Below are 21,500 nucleotides of genomic sequence, written 5' to 3' on the forward strand. Positions count from 1 at the left end.
AAGAGGCTCCTCTGTCCTCCACTTGTTACCTGTATTAATGGCACCTGTTTGAACTTGTTATCAGCATAAAAGACACCTGTCCACAACCTCAAACAGTCACACTCCAAACTCCACTATGGCGAAGACCAAAGAGCTGTCAAAGGACACCAGAAACAAAATTGTAGACCTGCACCAGGCTGGGAAGACTGCATCTGCAATAGGTAAGCAGCTTGGTTTGAAGAAATCAACTGTGGGAGCAATTATTAGGAAATGGAAGACATACAAGACCACTGATAATCTCCCTCGATCTGGGGCTCCACGCAAGATCTCACCCCGTGGGGTCAAAATGATCACAAGAACGGTGAGCAAAAATCCCAGAACCACACGGGGGGACCTAGTGAATGACCTGCAGAGAGCTGGGACCAAAGTAACAAAGCCTACCATCAGTAACACACTACGCCGCCAGGGACTCAAATCCTGCAGTGCCAGACGTGTCCCCCTGCTTAAGCCAGTACATGTCCAGGCCCGTCTGAAGTTTGCTAGAGTGCATTTGGATGATCCAGAAGAGGATTGGGAGAATGTCATATGGTCAGATGAAACCAAAATATAACTTTTTGGTAAAAACTCAACTCGTCGTGTTTGGAGGACAAAGAATGCTGAGTTGCATCCAAAGAACACCATACCTACTGTGAAGCATGGGGGTGGAAACATCATACTTTGGGGCTGTTTTTCTGCAAAGGGACCAGGACGACTGATCCGTGTAAAGGAGAGAATGAATGGGGCCATGTATCGTGAGATTTTGAGTGAAAACCTCCTTCCATCAGCAAGGACATTGAAGATGAAACGTGGTTGGGTCTTTCAGCATGACAATGATCCCAAACACACCGCCCGGGCAACGAAGGAGTGGCTTCGTAAGAAGCATTTCAAGGTCCTGGAGTGGCCTAGCCAGTCTCCAGATCTCAACCCCATAGAAAATCTTTGGAGGGAGTTGAAAGTCTGTGTTGCCCAGCGACAGCCCCAAAACATCACTGCTCTAGAGGAGATCTGCATGGAGGAATGGGCCAAAATACCAGCAACAGTGTGTGAAAACCTTGTGAAGACTTACAGAAAACGTTTGACCTGTGTCATTGCCAACAAAGGGTATATAACAAAGTATTGAGAAACTTGTTATTGACCAAATACTTATTTTCCACCATAGTTTGCAAATAAATTCATAAAAAATCCTACAATGTGATTTTCTGGAAAAAAAATTCTCATTTTGTCTGAAATAGTTGTCGTGTACCTATGATGAAAATTACAGGCCTCTCTCATCTTTTTAAGTGTGAGAACTTGCACAATTGGTGGCTGACTAAATACTTTTTTCCCCCACTGTACATTACTCTTACTGAATTTCCACGTGGGCGAGGATATTGGAAATTTAATCAAAGCCTATTGGATGATAATTTATTTATAATTAGAACAAAGGAATTTATAACTGACGTTTTCCGACATAACATAGGTACAGCAAATCCCCTTATTGTATGGGACACCTTTAAATGTGCCTTTAGAGGCCATGCAATTCAGTACTCATCTCGAAAACAAAAGCAATTTAGGTCAAAAGAGTTTATACTAACAAAGGAAATAGAAAGTCTAACAGAACAGATAGATGGCAATAAAAACTGTAACATAGAGGCTCAGAATAAATTAGAGGAAAAACAAAAAGAAATGGAGAAATTTATTCAAGAAAGATCAAGTGTAATATATTATAAAAACAAAGCAAACTGGATGGAATATGTGGAAAAATGCACAAAATTCTTTTTTATCTTCAACATATGAATGCTACCAAAAATAACTTAATGAAACTGGTTACAATTGACGGAGTCACCCATGATTCACCAAATTATATTTTGAAGGAGGAAACAAAGTACTTTAAGCATGTTTTCTTTTCAGTCGCCTCCATCTCCTCTAACTGAAGCTAATTGTAGAGATTTTTTTCTATTGATAATGTAAAATTAACAGCCATACAGAAAGACTCATGTGAAGGGGAAATTACAGAGGAGGAACTTCTGGATGCAATTAAAGACTTTAAGTCCGGGAAAACTCCAGGTTTGGATGGCATACCAGTCGAGGTATACCAAACCTTTTTTGATATACTAAGAAGACCGTTATTTACATGTTTTAACCACTCCTATATAAATGGTAGATTATCTGACACTCAAGAAGAAGGTCTGATCTCATTATTACTGAAACAGGATACAAGTGGAAAATATAAAGATCCAGTCCATTAAAAAAATTGGAGGCCCCTTACACTTCAGTGTTGTGATGCAAAAATTCTAGCAAAATGTATAGCGCATAGAATTAAAAAGGTATTGTCGGATATTATTCATTCTAATCAGACATGATTTTTTACATGGAAGATACATTGGAGATAATATAAGGCAAGTATTGGAAACAAAAGAACACTATGGAAAATATGGGAAACCAGGCCTGCTATTCATAGCAGACTTCGAAAAGGCATTTGATAAAGTACGACTGGGGTTTATATATAAATGCCTGGAGCATTTCAATTTTGGAGAATCTCTTATAAAATGGGTCAAAATCATGTATAGTAACCCTAGCTGTAAAATAGTAAATATTGGCTATTTCTCAGAAAGTTTTAAACTGTCAAGAGGAGTGAAACAAGGTTGTCCACAATCGGCATATCTATTTCTTGTGGCCATCGACATGTTAGCTATTAAAATCAGATCCAATAATAATATCAGAGGATTAGAAATACAGGGCTTAAAAACAAAGGTGTCATTGTACGCTGATGATTCATGTTTTCTTTTAAATCCACAACTAGAATCCCTCCACAGCCTCATAGAGGATCTAGATACATTTTCTAACCTCTCTGGATTACAACCAAATTATGACAAATGTACTATATTACGTATTGGATCAAAAAAAAATACAATTTTTACATTACCATGTAGTTTACCAATAAAATGGTCTGATGGTGATGTGGATATACTCGGAATACATATCCCAAAGGAAATAAATGATCTCACTTCAATACATTTTAATAGAAAGTTAGTAAAAATAGATAAGATCTTGCTACCATGGAAAGGTAAATACCTGTCAATTTGTGGGAAAATCAACCTGATTAACTCTTTAGTATTATCCCAGTTTACCTATTTGCTTATGGTCTTGTCTACACCTAGCGAACAGTTTTTTAAATTATATGAGAAAAAAATATTCAATTTTATTTGGATCGGCAAGCCAGACAAAATTAAAAGGGCCTATTTATATAATGAATATGAATTAGGAGGACAGAAATTATTAAATATTAAAGAATTAGACCTATCACTAAAAGCTTCAGTCATACAAAAGTTATACTTAAATCCGAACTGGTTCTCAAGCAAACTAGTAAGATTGTCTCACCCAATGTTCAAGAATGGCCTTTTTCCCTTTATTCAGATTACAACCACTCATTTTCAGTTATTTGAAAAGGAAATCATCTCCCAAATATCACTATTTCTAAAACAAGCCATAGAAAGTTGGTTGCAATTTCAATTGAATCCTCCAGAAACGACAGAATAAATAATGCAACAAATATTGTGGTTAAATTCAAATATACTAATTGACAAAAAAACTTTATTTTTTTGACAGAATGTTTAAAAAAGGTATAATCTTCGTAAATGATATCATCGGTAGGACTGGTGGAGTTATGTCGCACATGCAGCTAACAAAAACATATGGAAATGTCTGCTCTACACAAAATTACAACCAAATAATTGCAGCCTTACCGCAAAAGTGGAAGAGGAAAGTGGAAGGGGGAGAAAGTAAGGAACTTGTCTGTCAGCCTTGCATTAAAGAACATAATTGGTTAAGGAAAACTGTGATAAATAAAAAAGTATATCAGTTTCACTTAAGGACCAAAGAATTGACAGCCATCACATATAGATTGCAAAATAGTTGGGAAGAGATTTTTGACGTACCAATTCCATGGCATAGTGTTTATGAACTGACACGCAAAACGACAACGGATTCAAAAATTAGAATCTTTCAATTTAAATTATTATATAAAATTCTTGCTACCAATAGAACATTATTTATATGGGGGATACAATCTTCCCAGCTCTGCAGATTTTGCTGTGAAGAGACAGAATCATTAGATCACTTGTTTTGGTTCTGTCCATTTGTAGCTTGTTTTTGGACACAGGTCCAGGAATGGCTAAAGGATTGCAATATTTACCTGGAGCTAACCCTGCAGATAGCATTACTGGGTGATCTGAAAAGTCATAGTCAATCGATCAATAATATAATAATACTTTTAGCAAAACAATTTTTTTTAAATTCACAATCTGTAGAAGCAATGAGAATAGAAAGGTTCAGAACTTTTGTAAAACATCCCAGTACGGTTGAAATATATATGGCAAATAGAAATCCTATATGGATGGTGTTAAGAGATAGATGGGAGGTGTTGAATGGAGTTGAAGGATGGGACTAATAACAAATAACAACAAATAATAACAAGATAACTAATAATGTAAGCATACTGTGTCCATAATAAGTATATAGGTTGTATGTTGGGAGCTTTTGGGAAAGAGCACAGTTAGAAAGATATGGCATATAGAAGCAAACCGGATGGACATCATGAAAATGATCGGAGAGGTTGAGAGTAGAAGAAGTTCAGGAGCAAAAACAAATAAAATAGAATTATTGTAAAATTGACTATGTCCATAAGGTGTAGAGGCCTGGGCATTGTTGTTCACTAATTTACCCCAAGTAGGGAAAGGATGGCGGGGTTGAAAAGTAATAAAGGTTAGTATATACAGTGGGGGAAAAAAGTATTTAGTCAGCCACCAATTGTGCAAGTTCTCCCACTTAAAAAGATGAGAGAGGCCTGTAATTTTCATCATAGGTACACGTCAACTATGACAGACAAAATTAGAAAAAAAAATCCAGAAAATCACATTGTAGGATTTTTTATGAATTTATTTGCAAAATATGGTGGAAAATAAGTATTTGGTCAATAACAAAAGTTTCTCAATACTTTGTTATATACCCTTTGTTGGCAATGACACAGGTCAAACGTTTTCTGTAAGTCTTCACAAGGTTTTCCCACACTGTTGCTGGTATTTTGGCCCATTCCTCCATGCAGATCTCCTCTAGAGCAGTGATGTTTTGGGGCTGTCGCTGGGCAACACAGACTTTCAACTCCCTCCAAAGATTTTCTATGGGGTTGAGATCTGGAGACTGGCTAGGCCACTCCAGGACCTTGAAATGCTTCTTACGAAGCCACTCCTTCGTTGCCCGGGCGGTGTGTTTGGGATCATTGTCATGCTGAAAGACCCAGCCACGTTTCATCTTCAATGCCCTTGCTGATGGAAGGAGGTTTTCACTCAAAATCTCACGATACATGGCCCCATTCATTCTTTCCTTTACACGGATCAGTCGTCCTGGTCCCTTTGTAGAAAAACAGCCCCAAAGCATGATGTTTCCACCCCCATGCTTCACAGTAGGTATGGTGTTCTTTGGATGCAACTCAGCATTCTTTGTCCTCCAAACACGACGAGTTGAGTTTTTACCAAAAAGTTCTATTTTGGTTTCATCTGACCATATGACATTCTCCCAATCCTCTTCTGGATCATCCAAATGCACTCTAGCAAACTTCAGACTGGCCTGGACATGTACTAGCTTAAGCAGGGGGACACGTCTGGCACTGCAGGATTTGAGTCCCTGGCGGCGTAGTGTGTTACTGATGGTAGGCTTTGTTACTTTGGTCCCAGCTCTCTGCAGGTCATTCACTAGGTCCCCCCGTGTGGTTCTGGGATTTTTGCTCACCGTTCTTGTGATCATTTTGACCCCACGGGGTGAGAACTTGCGTGGAGCCCCAGATCGAGGGAGATTATCAGTGGTCTTGTATGTCTTCCATTTCCTAATAATTGATCCCACAGTTGATTTCTTCAAACCAAGCTGCTTACCTATTGCAGATGCAGTCTTTCCAGCCTGGTGCAGGTCTACAATTTTGTTTCTGGTGTCCTTTGACAGCTCTTTGGTCTTGGCCATAGTGGAGTTTGGAGTGTGACTGTTTGAGGTTGTGGACAGGTGTCTTTTATGCTGATAACAAGTTCAAACAGGTGCCATTAATACAGGTAACGAGTGGAGGACAGAGGAGCCTCTTAAAGAAGAAGTTACAGGTCTGTGAGAGCCAGAAATCTTGCTTGTTTGTAGGTGACCAAATACTTATTTTCCACCATAATTTGCAAATAAATTCATAAAAAATCATACAATGTGATTTTCTGGAGAAAAAAAATCTCAATTTGTCTGTCATAGTTGACGTGTACCTATGATGAAAATTACAGGCCTCTCTCATCTTTTTAAGTGGGAGAACTTGCACAATTGGTGGCTGACTAAATACTTTTTTCCCCCACTGTATATAAATAACATGGGGGATTGGAAGTGATGCAGACAATTACATTGATGGAAGTTACAATCTATCTGCAATATTAAGCTGATCTACCCCCCCAATAAAAAATTTAAAAAAAGTATTCAGACCCCTTAATTTTTCCCATATTTTGTTACATTACAGCCATATTCTAAAATGGATGTATATTCTAAAATGGATGAGATATTTTTTCCCCCCTCACCAATCTACACACAATACCCATAATGACAAAGCAAAAACACGTTTTTAGAAATTTCTGCAAATGTATTAAAGATAAAAAACTTAAATACAGCATTTCCATAAGTATTCAGACCCTTTACTCAGTACTTTGTTGAAGCACCTTTGGCAGCGATTACAGCCTCGAGTCTTCTTGGGTATGCTGCTACAAGCTTGGCACACCTGTATTTGGGGAGTTTCTCTCATTCTTCTCTGCAGATCCTCTCAAGCTCTGTCAGGTTGGATGGGGAGTGTCGCTGCACAGCTATTTTCAGGTCTCTCCAGAGATGTTAGATCGGGTACAAGTCCAGGCTCTGGCTGGGCCACTCAAGGACATTCAGAGACTTGTCTCGAAGCTACTCCTGCGTTGTCTTGGCTGTATGCTTAGGGTCATTGTCCTGTTGGAAGGTGATCCTTCGCCCCAGTCTGAGGTCCTGACCACTCTGGAGCAGGTTTTCATCAAGGATATCTCTGTACTTTGCTCCGTTCATCTTTGTCTCGATCCTGACTAGTCTCCCAGTCCCTGCCACTGAAAAACATCCCCACAGCATGATGCTGCCACCACCATGTTTCACCGTAGGGATGGTGCCTGGTTTCCTGCAGACGTGACGCTTGGCATTCAGGCCAAAGACTTCAATCTTGGTTTCATCAGACCAGAGCATCTTGTTTCTCATGGTCTGAGAGTTCTTTAGGTGCCTTTTGGCAAACTCCAAGCAAGCAATCATGTGCCTTTTACTGAGGAGTGGCTTCCGTCTGGCCACTCTACCATAAAGGCCTGATTAGTGGAGTGCTGCAGAGATGGTTGTTCTTCTGGAAGGTTCTCCCATCTCCATAGAGGAACTCTGGATCTCTGTCAGAGTGACCATCGTGTTCTTGGTCACCTGCCTGACTAAGGCCCTTCTCTCCGCCGATTGCTCAGTTTGGCCGCTCAGCCAGCTCCAGGAAGAGTCTTGGTGGTTCCAAATTATTTCCATTTAAGAATGATGGAGGCCACTGTGTTCTTGGGGACCTTCAAAGCTGCAGAAATGTTTTGGTGCCCTTCCCCAGATCTGTGCCTCAACGCAATCCTGTCTCGGAGCTCCACGGACATTTTTACATTTTAGTCATTTAGCAGACGCTCGGTACGGCAACTGCACCATCCGCTACCGCAGGGCTCTCCAGAGGGTGGTGTGGTCAGCCCAACGCATCACCACGGGCACACTGCCTGCCCTCCAGGACATTTACAGCACCCAGTGTCACAGGAAGGCCAAGAAAATCATCAAGGACCTCCGCTACCCGAGCCATGGCCTATTTACCCCGCTACCATCTAGAAGGTGACATCGTCTCCCGAGTGGCGCAGTGGTCTAAGGCACTGCATCGCAGTGTTAGCTGTGCCACTAGAGATCCTGGTTCGAATCCAGGCTCTGTCGTAGTCGGCCGTGACCGGGAGACCCATGGGGCGGCGCACAATTGGCCCAGCGTCGTCCAGGGTAGGGGAGGGAATGGCTGGCAGGGAGGTAGCTCAGTTGGTAGAGCATGGCGTTTGCAACGCCAGGGTTGTGGGTTCGATTCCCACGGGGGGCAAGTATAAAAAATTAAATAAAATATAAAAAAAAATCGATTTTTTTTAAAATAATGTATGCACTCACTAACTGTAAGTCGCTCTGGATAAGAGCGTCTGCTAAATGACTAAAATGTAAATGTAAGGTGGAGACAATAAAGATGCATCAAATCTGGGACCGAGAGACTGAAAAACAGCTTCTATCTCCTGGCCATCAGACTGTTAAATATTCACCACTAGCCGGCCTCCACCCAGTACCCTGCCCTGAACTTTAGTCACTGTTACTAGCCGGCTACCACTCGGTACTCAACCCTGCACCTTAGAAACTGCTGCCCTATGTACATAGTCATTGAACTCTGGTCACTTTAATAATGTTTACATACTGTTTTACCCACTTCATATCTATATACTGTATTCTAGTCAAGGCTCATCCTATATAAACTACGGCTGTACACGCCTTTTCTATTCATATACTATTCATACTGTCTATGCACACCATCATATACAGTTGAAGTCGGAAGTTGACATACACCTTAGCCAAATACATTTAATCTCAGTATTTCACAATTCCTGACATTTAGTCCTAGTAAACATTCCCTGTCTTAGGTCAGTTAGGATCACCACTTTATTTTAAGAATGTGAAATGTCAGAATAATAGTAGAGAGAATTATTTATTTATTTCATCACATTCCCAGTGGGTCAGAAGTTTACATGCGCTCAATTAGTATTTGGTATCATTGCCTTTAAATTGATTCACTTGGGTCAAACGTTTTGGGTAGCCATCCACAAGCTTCCCACAATAAATTGGGTGAATTTTGGCCCATTCCTCCTGACAGAGCTGGTGTAACTGAGTCAGGTTTGTAGGCCTCCTTGCTCGCACATGCTTTTTCAGTTCTGCCCACACATTTTCTATAGGATTGACATCAGGGCTTTGTGATGGCCACTCCAATACCTTGACTTTGTTGTCCTTTGCAACTTTGGAAGTATGCTTGGGATCATTGTCCATTTGGAAGACCCATTTGCGACCAAGCTTTAACTTCCTGACTGATGTTGTTGCTTCAATATATCCACATCATTTTCCTTCCTCATGATGCCATCTATTTTGTGAAGTGCACCAGTCCCTCCTGCAGCAAAGCACCCCCACAGCATGATGCTGCTACCCCCGTGCTTCACGGTTGGGATGGTGTTCTTCGGCTTGCAAGCGACCCCCTTTTTTCTAAAAACATAACGATGGTCATTATGGCCAAACAGTTCTATTTTTGTTTCATCAGACCAGAGGACATTTCTCCAAAAAGTACGATCTTTGTCCCCATGTGCAGTTGCAAACCGTAGTCTGGCTTTTTTATGGCGGTTTTGGAGCAGTGGCTTCTTCCTTGCTGAGCGGCCTTTCAGGTTATGTCGATATAGGACTCGTTTTATTGTGGATATAGATCCTTTTGTACCTGTTTCCTCCAGCATCTTCACAAGGTCCTTTGCTGTTGTTCTGGGATTGATTTGCACTTTTCACACCAAAGTACGTTCATCTCTAGGAGATAGAATGAGTCTCCTTCCTGAGTGGTATGATGGCTGCGTGGTCCCATGGTGTTTATACTTGCATACTATTGTTTGTACAGATGAACGTGGTACCTTCAGGCGTTTGGAAATTGCTCCCAAGGATGAACCAGACTTGTGGAGGTCTACAATTTTTTTCGGAGGTCTTGGCTGATTTCTTTTGATTTTCTCATGATGTCAGGCAAAGAGGCACTGAGTTTGAAGGTAGGCCTTGAAATACATCCACAGGTACACCTCCAATTGACTCAAATGATGTCAATTAGCCTATCAGAAGCTTCTAAAGCCATGACATCATTTTCTGGAATTTTCCAAGCTGTTTAAAGGCACAGTCAACTTAGTGTATGTAAACTTCTGACCCACTGGAATTGTGATACAGTGAATTATAAGTGAAATAATCTGTCTGTAAACAATTGTTGGGAAAATTACTTGTGTCATGCACAAAGTAGATGTCCTAACCGACTTGCCAAAACTATAGTTTGTTAACAAGAAATTCGTGGAGTGGTTGAAAAATGAGTTTTAATGACTCCAACCCAAGTGTATGTAAACTTCCGACTTCAACTGTACATATATATTCGAGACTCTGCCATTCCTCGTTCTAATATTTATATATTTCTTAATTCCTCTATTTTAATTTTTTGGATTTGCGTGTATTGTTTGTATTGTTAGGTATTACTGCACTGTTGGAGATAGGAACATAAGCATTTCACTAGACCCGCGATAACATCTGCAAAATACAGTGGGGGAAAAAAGTATTTAGTCAGCCACCAATTGTGCAAGTTCTGCCACTTAAAAAGATGAGAGAGGCCTGTAATTTTCATCATAGGTACACATCAACTATGACAGACAAAATGAGAAAAAGAAATCCAGAAAATCACATTGTAGGATTTTTAATGAATTTATTTGCAAATTATGGTGGAAAATAAGTATTTGGTCAATAACAAATGTTTCTCAATACTTTGTTATATACCCTTTGTTGGCAATGACACAGGTCAAACGTTTTCTGTAAGTCTTCACAAGGTTTTCACACACTGTTGCTGGTATTTTGGCCCATTCCTCCATGCAGATCTCCTCTAGAGCAGTGATGTTTTGGGGCTGTCGCTGGGCAACACGGACTTTCAACTCCCTCCAAAGATTTTCTATGGGGTTGAGATCTGGAGACTGGCTAGGCCACTCCAGGACCTTGAAATGATTCTTACGAAGCCACTCCTTCGTTGCCCGGGCGGTGTGTTTGGGATCATTGTCATGCTGAAAGACCCAGCCACGTTTCATCTTCAATGCCCTTGCTGATGGAATGAGGTTTTCACGCAAAATCTCACGATACATGGCCCCATTCATTCTTTCCTTTAAACGGATCAGTCGTCCTGGTCCCTTTAAAGCATGATGTTTCCACCCCCATGCTTCACAGTAGGTATGGTGTTCTTTGGATGCAACTCAGCATTCTTTGTCCTCCAAACACGACGAGTTGAGTTTTTACCAAAAAGTTCTATTTTGGTTTCATCTGACCATATGACATTCTCCCAATCCTCTTCTGGATCATCCAAATGCACTCTAGCAAACTTCAGACGGGCCTGGACATGTACTGGCTTAAGCAGGGGGACACGTCTGGCACTGCAGGATTTGAGTCCCTGGCGGCGTAGTGTGTTACTGATGGTAGGCTTTGTTACTTTGGTCCCAGCTCTCTGCAGGTCATTCACTAGGTCCCCCCATGTGGTTCTGGGATTTTTGCTCACTGTTCTTGTGATCATTTTGACCCCACGGGGTGAGATCTTGCGTGGAGCCCCAGATCGAGGGAGATTATCAGTGGTCTTGTATGTCTTCCATTTCCTAATAATTGCTCCCACAGTTGATTTCTTCAAACCAAGCTGCTTACCTATTGCAGATTCAGTCTTCCCAGCCTGGTGCAGGTCTACAATTTTGTTTCTGGTGTCCTTTGACAGCTCTTTGGTCTTGGCCATAGTGGAGTTTGGAGTGTGACTGTTTGAGGTTGTGGACAGGTGTCTTTTATACTGATAACAAGTTCAAACAGGTGCCATTAATACAGGTAACGAGTGAAGGACAGAGGAGCCTCTTAAAGAAGAAGTTACAGGTCTGTGAGAGCCAGAAATCTTGCTTGTTTGTATGTGACCAAATACTTATTTTCCACCATAATTTGCAAATAAATGCATTAAAAATCCTACAATGTGATTTTCTGGATTTTTTTCCCTCAATTTGTCTGTCATAGTTGACGTGTACCTATGATGAAAATTACTGGCCTCTCTCATCTTTTTAAGTGGGAGAACTTGCACAATTGGTGGCTGACTAAATACTTTTTTCCCCCACTGTATGTGTACGCGACCAATACATTCGATTCAGTCAAAACATATTGATTCAATGGTTGTAAAGATGGGGAGAGGTCTGTCTGTGATAAAGAGATGCTTTGCTTTTTTTAAACCACACACCACAAAGCCATTCCTGCAGGCTCTAGTTTTATCTTATTTTGATTATCGCCCAGTCATATGGTCAGGTGATGCAAAAAAGGACCTAGAAAAACTGCAGCTGGCCCAGAACAGAGCGGCACGTCTTGCTCTTCACTGTAATCAGAGGGCTAATATCAATACTATGCATGCCAATCTCTCTTGGCTAAATGTAGAATAGAGACTGACTGCATCACAATTGTTTGCATAGTCAGCTTACACACAATTCTGACACACATTTACCCCACCAGACATGCCACCAGGGGTCTTTTCACAGTCCCCAAATCCAGAACAAATTTTAAAAAATGTACAGTATTATATCGAGCCATGATTGTATGGAACTCCCTTCCATCTCAGATTGCTCAAGTGAACAGCCAACCTGGTTTAAAAAAACAGATAAAGCAACACCTCATGGCACAACGCCTCTCCCCTATTTGACCTAGATGTTTTGTGTGTATGTACTGGTATGTAGGCTATGTGTGATGTTTTACATTTATGTAGTTCCGTCCTTGAGCTTTTCTTGTCTGTTAATGTTCTGTATTATGTCATGTTTCACGTTGTGTGTTACCCCAGGAAGAGGAGCTGCTGCTTTCACAACAACTAATGGGGATGCTAATAAAATACCCAAAATACCAAATGTGTCACCATCTTGGAGGACCATGTGTTTTAAAGATATCAACACTAAACACAGCAGAGGAGCTGTTTCTCAAGTTCTAGAATCATCTGAATCACTATGGCAGTGGCACTACCACAGGCAGAGCAATTCTGATTTTTTTTCTAATTTGTATTTGGACCAATCAGATGAGCTCTGAAAAATATCTGATGTGATTAGTCAAAAGACCAATTAGGAGAAAAAAAATCAGAATTGGGCACCCTGTGTAAACGCAGCCTAAGGGTAATTTGGCGAACCACCCATTTTCATTGGTTAGCGCCCATGTGGATGTCTCTTTGCAGGCTAATGTTGGGCTTCATGAACAGCTGTGCCTTCCTCTCCATGTGGGTCCAAAACACATCCGCCGTTGCCATGGTGATGCCCATCGTTGAGGCAATCATTCAGCAGATCTTGAATGCAGAGGGAGAAGGTGAGCAGCGCCAGCGAGCAATGACAGGCACCAGCAACCTTGGCCTAGAACTGGAAGGTGAGGAAGCACAATAATGATCCATACATTACCCACATAACTTAGTTATTGGTAGGAATTTAAGATTTGGAAGATTCAGAACTCCACATTATTCCTACAGAGACTGAGGAACCGTGTGAGAAAAATGAAGAACCAATAAGGTATTTTGGAATTCCTCTGCATATATTTAATTACTTCAAAATGTCCTTACCTTAAAAGCAGTCAATGAAGAAGGAGAGACCGCAATCCAAGATTTTGATTTGTTTACACTGTCAACAACTGTTTGATAACGTAAACATTTTCTTTAGCATTGTATCAATTGTCCTCATACCTTGTCCTGCTTTAATTTCACATTTGTAATTCTCTTTTTTACCTCTGGTAGAGCAAATAAGGAACCAGATGAAACGGAGTACACTACTCCAGAGGAAGCACCCTCTCAGACCAATGTACGTTGTACAGGTAACTGCCAAAATAAAGGAAACACCTACGTAAAGTGTCTTAGGGCGTTGGGCCACCATGAGCTGCCAGAACATCTTCAATGTGCCTTGGCATAGATTCTACAAGTGTCTGGAACTCTATAGGATGGGATACGACACCATTCTTCCATAAGAAATTCCATAATTTGGTGTTTTGTTGATGGTGATGGAAAACGCTGTCTCAGGCGCCGTTCCAGATTCTCCCATAAGTGTTCAATTGGGTTGAGATCTGGTGATCTGGTTTAAACCCCCTATGCTCTTTTGAGACCCCCATTTCAAAAGTCACAGATCTCTTCTTCTAGCCCTGGTAGCCAAATTAATGGGCAACTGGGCATTTTTATACATGACTCTAAGCATGATGGGGTGTTAATTGTTTGTTTTTCTTCAAAAAAAAAAATTAACATCTGTTTTCAATATAATTTGTATCCCTCGTTTACCTAAGTGTTTCCTTTATTTTGGCAGTTACCTGTAGATGGCTCACTTATCAAAAGCTTATAACACTGCCATATCACTGTATCACAATGGGCTAACAAGGTAAAGACAGTAAATTACACACTACTATCTATTTTGTCTTCTTAAAGGCGATTGGGCAAAAGATAGAGGGGCGCTACCGGACTAAGAGAGAACACATGATGTGCAAGGGGCTGTGCCTAAGCATCGCATACGCTTCCTCTATAGGAGGGATTTCCACCCTGACTGGGACCTCTCCCAATCTCATCTTTTCAGAGTACATCCATCAGTGAGTTCTTAATCAGCTATATCTAGTGGTGGTCAGACTTTATATACACAATGCATATCACAGGAAGCAGCTGAGGGGAGAACGGCTCATAATAATGGCTGGAACGGAGTGAATGGCATCAAACACTTCGAAACCATGTGTTTGATGTATTGATACCATTCCACCTATTCCGCTCCTATCATTACCACAAGCCCGTTCTCTCCAATTAAGGTGCCACCAACCTCCTGTGACATATCCCTATACTGTATGCAATAGAAATCTTGAGAATGCATCGTAACAGAGGAATACAAGTGGCTTGGTCAATGATTCATAGAGTATGATAGAAAGGGTTGCACTCTGTACGGTGCAATACTGCTGTATACTTGAACATGCTAAAATGTTTATTATATTCTACTGAGCCATTTACTTCATGTTCGTATTATTATATTTCATTATTTCTTGTTGTTGCATTGTCGAGTAGGAACCTCTTAGTAAGCATTTTGTTGGACGGTGTATACCATGTATCTTGTACATACAACTAATAAAACTTGAAACATCTCCATTCAATGACAGGTTTTACCCAGAATGCACCTCCGTAAACTTTGGAAACTGGATCGTCTTGTGTCTGCCAATCAGCATCATTGCTTTGCTGTTGTCATGGATATGGCTGCACTGGATGTTCATCGGCTCAGAGTGAGTAAACACCATTTCAAGGCGTTAATGAGCATTTCACCATTTCTTCACTCAATACTCCAGTTTCTCGCTTGTCTCATCAGATCACTGTTGTCGTTAACCTAAATCGGCCTCATCCTTGACCCTAAGTATCACACCTTATCCGTTCGGTGTTCTTTCCTTGCCATTCCTCCCTCCCATCACTCTCTCTTTTATGTCTTAACTTCTCACTCAAACACTATTTTACACCAGGGCTCTCTGCCTGTCACTGTAAAGGTAACCACCAGTCCCACAGGGCAGACTGGCCTGCATGAGTAATTTATTAACTGAAAGGCTTACTCATGATACAACAAGAGAGAATGGGTTAATCATCTGTACAGCACGTGTCAAACTCAAGAGCCCATTTAATCCTGCCCGCGGCAACATTCGTTGTTTTTTTTCTGGAAAAAACGATCATTAAAATTACTAAAACCAATTTGAAACTGTGTAGAAATCATAATGGACGTACATTTATAGTTTCTTCACTCGGTCCAGCTTGCCAACAGTCATCGAAGCAAACGCTAGAAAGTCAGGAAGCATCGACAATTGGTAACAGTCATCTAAACAAAAGCTAGAAAGTCAGGGAGCATCGACAATTGGTAACAGCCATCTAAACAAAAGCTAGAAAGTCAGGGAGCATAGAAAATTGGTAACATTCATCTAAACAAAAGCTAGAAAGTCAGGGAGCATAGAAAATTCCAAAAGCGATGGATAAAGAACAATGTTTTGCAAATTTTGAGGAAATATAATCAATTTTAAGTGCGGCCTTCCGGACCTAGCCTCGTACACACCATCCTGATCTCGCGAGCTCACATTATGTTTCGCTACACGGATAGCGAAACAGAATGTGAGCTCATGAGATCAGGATGAGGCTACTCCGGACCTTGGTCACGACCGAATGTGGCCCGTGGGCAAAAATTATTTGAAACCCTTGGTCTACATAATTGGGGGAAGCCCCATTAACGCATTGCTGACTGTCATGTTAATTGTCCTGTTTGAAGCAGTTGTTTTCCCTGAATGGCACAACTATGTTTGTATGCTTTGAAAAATGAATTGCATTGCAGGCATGTCTTCCTTCAACAATGTAATGTGTTCAATAAACCCATGCAGCTTCAGGGTGCTGTTCCGTCCTAGTGGAGAGCGCTCCGAGAGAGAGACTGCAACAGCCAGGGTCATAGAGGAGGACTACAACAAGCTGGGGCCTACGAGGTGACCCTTAAAGCTTTACCCCCTCTTTTCTTGTTTGAATATCTGTGTTGATTAGAAAGTTCACGCATACTTTTGTTTGAGAGTGTCTGTGTATTGCAGGACATCCGATCCTAACAACCTGTTTTCTTCCCCCTTGTTTCAGTCCCCAGGAGGTTGTGACCGGGGTGATGTTCATCCTGATGGTGGCGCTGTGGGTCTTCAGAGACCCTGGATTTATGCCAGGCTGGGCCTCAACCTTCCTCCCTCAGTGAGTTCAATACCCTCTTCTACTATAACTTTTGCAGCGCAGCGCCACTCCCCAGCAACTCATGTTTTAAAAAGGTTTTGTGAAATGGGACTAAAAAGGCACATGTCCTCATTCTCTTCATATAGATATGCGGGCTATATCAGTGACGCCACTGTGGCCCTACTGCTGGGGCTCGTGTTCTTCATCATGCCAGCACACAAGCCTTCTGCAGATAAACACGGTATCAAATATGGTACGGTACCCCGAATAGCATTACACCTGGGCATACTCACAGAGATGGTCACTCATAAGAATGATAACTGGCTACAATTTAACAGTAAAGCGTTTCCCCAGTGCACCCACAATTTTTCTTGTCGTCGCATAAACTATTGCACAGATTGTGTTTCTGTGGCAGCGTAACACAGGCTTCATGATGGTTCAACTTTCGGTTTCTCTGTTTCTAGAGGCCATGATCTCGTGGAAAGAGTTCCAGGCCTGTATGCCATGGGAAGTCACCCTACTTGTTGGTGGGGGCTTTGCACTTGCTGAGGGCACCCAGGTACCATCTAGTCTAAAACCTTTACGCTCCAGCCATATCATAATCTCAGTGCTTCAATGTGTCAAGGAAATTAGTCACCCCTGTGTTAAAAGTATTCCAAGCTTCTTAGGCTATTTAGACAGGAAGCCCAATTCTGATCTTTTTTGACCAATCAGATCAGTATCTGAAAAAGATCTGATGTGAAAAGATCTGATGTGATTGGTTAAAAGACCAATTAGTAGAAAAAATATCAGAATTGGACTGCCTGACTAAACGCAGCCGTATAGACCATGCCCTACTTATACAGCCAAAGGTTTGTAGCTATCGCACTGATGTTGTCTGACGCTACTGTCACATTTCTTTGTGTCATTTGTATGAATATAGATGAATGTATACTAGGACGAAGGCTAGACATCCACACGCTGTCAATGTATGGGGAAATGTCCCATGACGCTCGCTAATAATAAAACGTATCTACAGCATTCCTACAGTCTGTCTGTCCCAACTGCAGGTGTCTGGTCTGTCCTCCTGGGTGGCAAACCTGCTATCTCCTATGGGGAGCCTCCCCATCATAGCAACAGTCACCATTGCCTGTGTCCTTGTCACCTCAGTCACAGAGCTGGCCAGCAATGCAGCCACCATCACCATCTTCCTCCCCATCCTTGCCCCTCTGGTGCGTTCAGAGATATATTTTCCTCTGAGTTATGAATTATTTGATTGCAATATTATTTATTTCCTGTTTATCCCTTTGTTCCACTGTAAATTGTCTGCTAAATGACAGAAATGTTATGCAATATAATTTCTCAGTGGCTAAAAACCATTAATGTAATGGAACGGATACTGCAGTTGGGGGATCATTAGCTGCAATATGAACATGTTGCAAAAATAACTTATTCTGCTACTATAATAGACATACAAAAAACAAAACAAAAAACGGTTTCTTGTTTTGACGTGTATCTGAATGCCTCTTCTTTCCCATGCTCCATGAATGGCAGGCCGAAACTATCCGTGTGAACCCGCTCTACATATTGATACCCACAACCCTCTGCACATCCTTTGCCTTCCTGCTTCCCTCATCCAACCCTTCCAATGCCATTGTGTTTGCCTATGGCCACCTCACCACCATGGATATGGTGAGTGCACATCGCCTCAAAGTATATGCACTACACATAGGCCAGTTTCAAAGAACCAGGTTGAATTAATCCAGAAGGGCTAGTTCTGGTTTAGTTTACCCGGTATACAACACAAACCCTCATTAGTACACAGGTCAAAGCCTGTTGACCTACCACTAGGTCTGGCGCCCAGGCTAATGAATGCTAACCATGGCTTTATGCTTGTCTAATGCTGCTTGATTATTGTCATTTCAGGTGAAGGCGGGGATTGGTGTGAATGTAATCAGTGTCCTTGCAGTGTTATTGGCTGTGACAACATGGGGAATTCCACTGTTTGACATGGATACCTACCCTGATTGGGCACCTACTCCACCCACGTCAAACATCACTGGATGGTGAAGTCAGTCAGGAAAACACTAAATACGGTGCCGTAGAGTGTTTGTCTAATGCTGCGTTCATGCACTCTTCAGAAGTTGGACACTGTACTATCTGACAAGGAAAGTCAAGGTACAACCATATTACCACAATGTTCCCCAATTGAATTTCCAACATGGAAGCTGATAAGTGAAGTTGGATGGAGCTTTCCAGGAGAAATTACAAAATGTCCAATAACAGATGATAACAGCATTACTGTCAGGAAAATACTTAAAATGGTCAATGGCAGAATGTATCCTTTAGTTGCACTCCTAAACCTCACCTCAAGCTCAGCCCCAACCATCCTCCCTCTCGGGTTCTATGTTAGGATCCATTCTAATAGGGAGTTGGGGCTAAAGGTGAGGATTCTTCATGTGCCAGAATGTTTAATTTATTGGACGTCTCACTGATCCTTTAACACAATAGCAGGGGAGACCATTTAGAAAGAAATCAACTTCTGCAGGAAATATTTACAATAAATTAATCGACATGTATCATTGTTTTTGTATAGGAAATATAATTTTGTATTATGAATACAGGACATTGTTGCTCCAAGGACGAATTGATTTCAGTTCATTTGTGCACAATGTCTTTTATTTTCAATGCTGAAGCGTGACAGAGATCATGAGCTCCTGATTACCCCAACGACAGAGCAAGGCAGTGAGAAGCTATTTTTGACAACAATAACATGGAATTGCAATGCTCTGAATCGATGTTTGTTTAGTATTTTATTATGATCCCCAACAAGCCACTACCAAGGCTCTTCCTGGGGTCCAAACAGGAAACAAAACACAACAAATAAAATACATAATATACATAACAGTACATAATGATGCACAATACAAAATCTATAAAAATGTCTGTCTCTTCACAATCCCTGTCGTGCTGAAGATGTCTTTTATCTGGTTTTATTGCTAGCTTGCGTTACCTCGGGTGGCAGAGTGTCCCTTGCAGTCATGGCTCTATTAAATACTGTGCATTTTTCCAGCCTCTGTTCTGGACCTGGGGACTGTGAAGAGACCTCTGGCTGCATGTCTTGTGTGGTACCGATGAGTGTTGAACTGTGTGCCAACTGCTTGAAAATACAGTTTGGTACCTTTAACCCATCAACACCTCGCACAAAGACCAATAGTGATGCAGTCCATCTCTCCTCAACTTTGAGCCAAGAGAGGCTGACATGCATGTTAGTGACATTCACCCTCCGTGTACATCTAAGTGCAATATGTGCTGCTCTGTTTTGGACCAACTGCAATTTTCCTATGTCCTTCTTTGTCGCACATGACCACACAACTGCGCAGTAGTCCAGGTGCGACAGAACTAGGGTCTATAGGACCTGCCTGGTTGATTTAAATGTCAAGAAAGCAGAGCAACGCCTTATCATGGATAGACCGCTTCCTATTTGACCAACCATTGAGTTTATATGTTTTGACCATGACAGCTTGCTATCTAGGATTACACCCAGCAGTTTAGTCTCCTCAACTTGCTCAATCACCACATTAGTCAGTAATAGATCTAGAGGAGGTTTAGGGCTGAGTGAGTGATTTGTCCCAAAAACAATGCTTTTAGTTTGAGATATTTAACGCCAGCCTATTGCTAGTTACCCATTATAAAAATAACTGACGCTTTATGTTAAGGGTGTCAGTTATTTAGTTCACTGTCTTAGCTGACGTGTACACGGTTGAGTCTTCAGCGTACATAGACACACAGGCTTTATTCAAGGTCAGATGGTCATTAGTAAAAACAGAACACAATAATGGCCCAAGCCAACTGCCCTGCAGTACACCGCACATTAGAGAGGCTTCCATTAAAGAAAACCTTTACGGTATCTCTCAATCCATGATAAGGCAGAGGATGTAAATCCATAACACCTACATTTTTTCAGCAACGATCAATGATATTAAAAGCTGCATTGACAAACACTGAAGGTCGAGAGACACCATCTGGATCCATTCCTTAGACACTTTAGTCTCTAGAGGTCTTAACCTAGAGAAGAACAATAGTATGTTTTTGTGAAGGGCCCCTTCCCTTTGTTAGCCCAGTGACAAACCTCCCCCGTCTTCTATGAACGCTTATACACAATTTTAGGTCCAGTCTTTGGAACTTAAGATTTTTCTAGATACAGTGGGGAAAAAAAGTATTTAGTCAGCCACCAATTGTGCAAGTTCTTCCACTTAAAAAGATGAGAGAGGCCTGTAATTTTCATCATAGGTACACGTCAACTATGACAGACAAATTGAAGAAAAAAAATCCAGAAAATCACATTGTAGGATTTTTTATGAATTTATTTGCAAATTATGGTGGAAATTAAGTATTTGGTCACCTACAAACAAGCAAGATTTCTGGCTCTCACAGACCTGTAACTTTTTCTTTAAGAGGCTCCTCTGTCCTCCACTCGTTACCTGTATTAATGGCACCTGTTTGAACTTGTTATCTGTATAAAAGACACCTGTCCACAACCTCAAACAGTCACACTCCAAACTCCACTATGGCCAAGACCAAAGAGCTGTCAAAGGACACCAGAAACGAAATTGTAGACCTGCACCAGGCTGGGAAGACTGAATCTGCAATAGGTAAGCAGCTTGGTTTGAAGAAATCAACTGTGGGAGCAATTATTAGGAAATGGAAGACATACAAGACCACTGATAATCTCCCTCGATCTGGGGCTCCACGCAAGATCTCACCCCGTGGGGTCAAAATGATCACAAGAACGGTGAGCAAAAATCCCAGAACCACACGGGGGGACCTAGTGAATGACCTGCAGAGAGCTGGGACCAAAGTAACAAAGCCTACCATCAGTAACACACTACGCCGCCAGGGACTCAAATCCTAC

The 21,500-nt window shown here is 41.4% G+C and overlaps 1 protein-coding gene across 1 annotated transcript in view; it reads left to right on the forward strand.

The window, feature by feature from the left end:
* The window catches only part of slc13a1 (solute carrier family 13 member 1), a 31,559-nt gene extending 12,016 nt beyond the window's left edge, over positions 1-19,543 (forward strand). Inside the window, exons 4-15 of the mRNA XM_084186091.1 lie at positions 13,103-13,287; positions 13,388-13,427; positions 13,649-13,712; positions 14,324-14,481; positions 15,034-15,153; positions 16,282-16,380; positions 16,523-16,627; positions 16,753-16,859; positions 17,071-17,165; positions 17,656-17,817; positions 18,140-18,277; positions 18,512-19,543. Of these exons, the coding sequence (XP_084042217.1) occupies positions 13,103-13,287; positions 13,388-13,427; positions 13,649-13,712; positions 14,324-14,481; positions 15,034-15,153; positions 16,282-16,380; positions 16,523-16,627; positions 16,753-16,859; positions 17,071-17,165; positions 17,656-17,817; positions 18,140-18,277; positions 18,512-18,655 (1,417 nt within the window). The 3' untranslated portion in view covers positions 18,656-19,543. The remainder of the gene's footprint in view (positions 1-13,102; positions 13,288-13,387; positions 13,428-13,648; positions 13,713-14,323; positions 14,482-15,033; positions 15,154-16,281; positions 16,381-16,522; positions 16,628-16,752; positions 16,860-17,070; positions 17,166-17,655; positions 17,818-18,139; positions 18,278-18,511) is intronic.
* The last annotated feature ends 1,957 nt before the right edge of the window (positions 19,544-21,500 follow it).

The sequence above is a fragment of the Coregonus lavaretus genome (assembly GCF_964263955.1).
Source record: "Coregonus lavaretus genome assembly, chromosome: 21".
In the NCBI taxonomy this organism is placed as follows: domain Eukaryota; kingdom Metazoa; phylum Chordata; class Actinopteri; order Salmoniformes; family Salmonidae; genus Coregonus; species Coregonus lavaretus.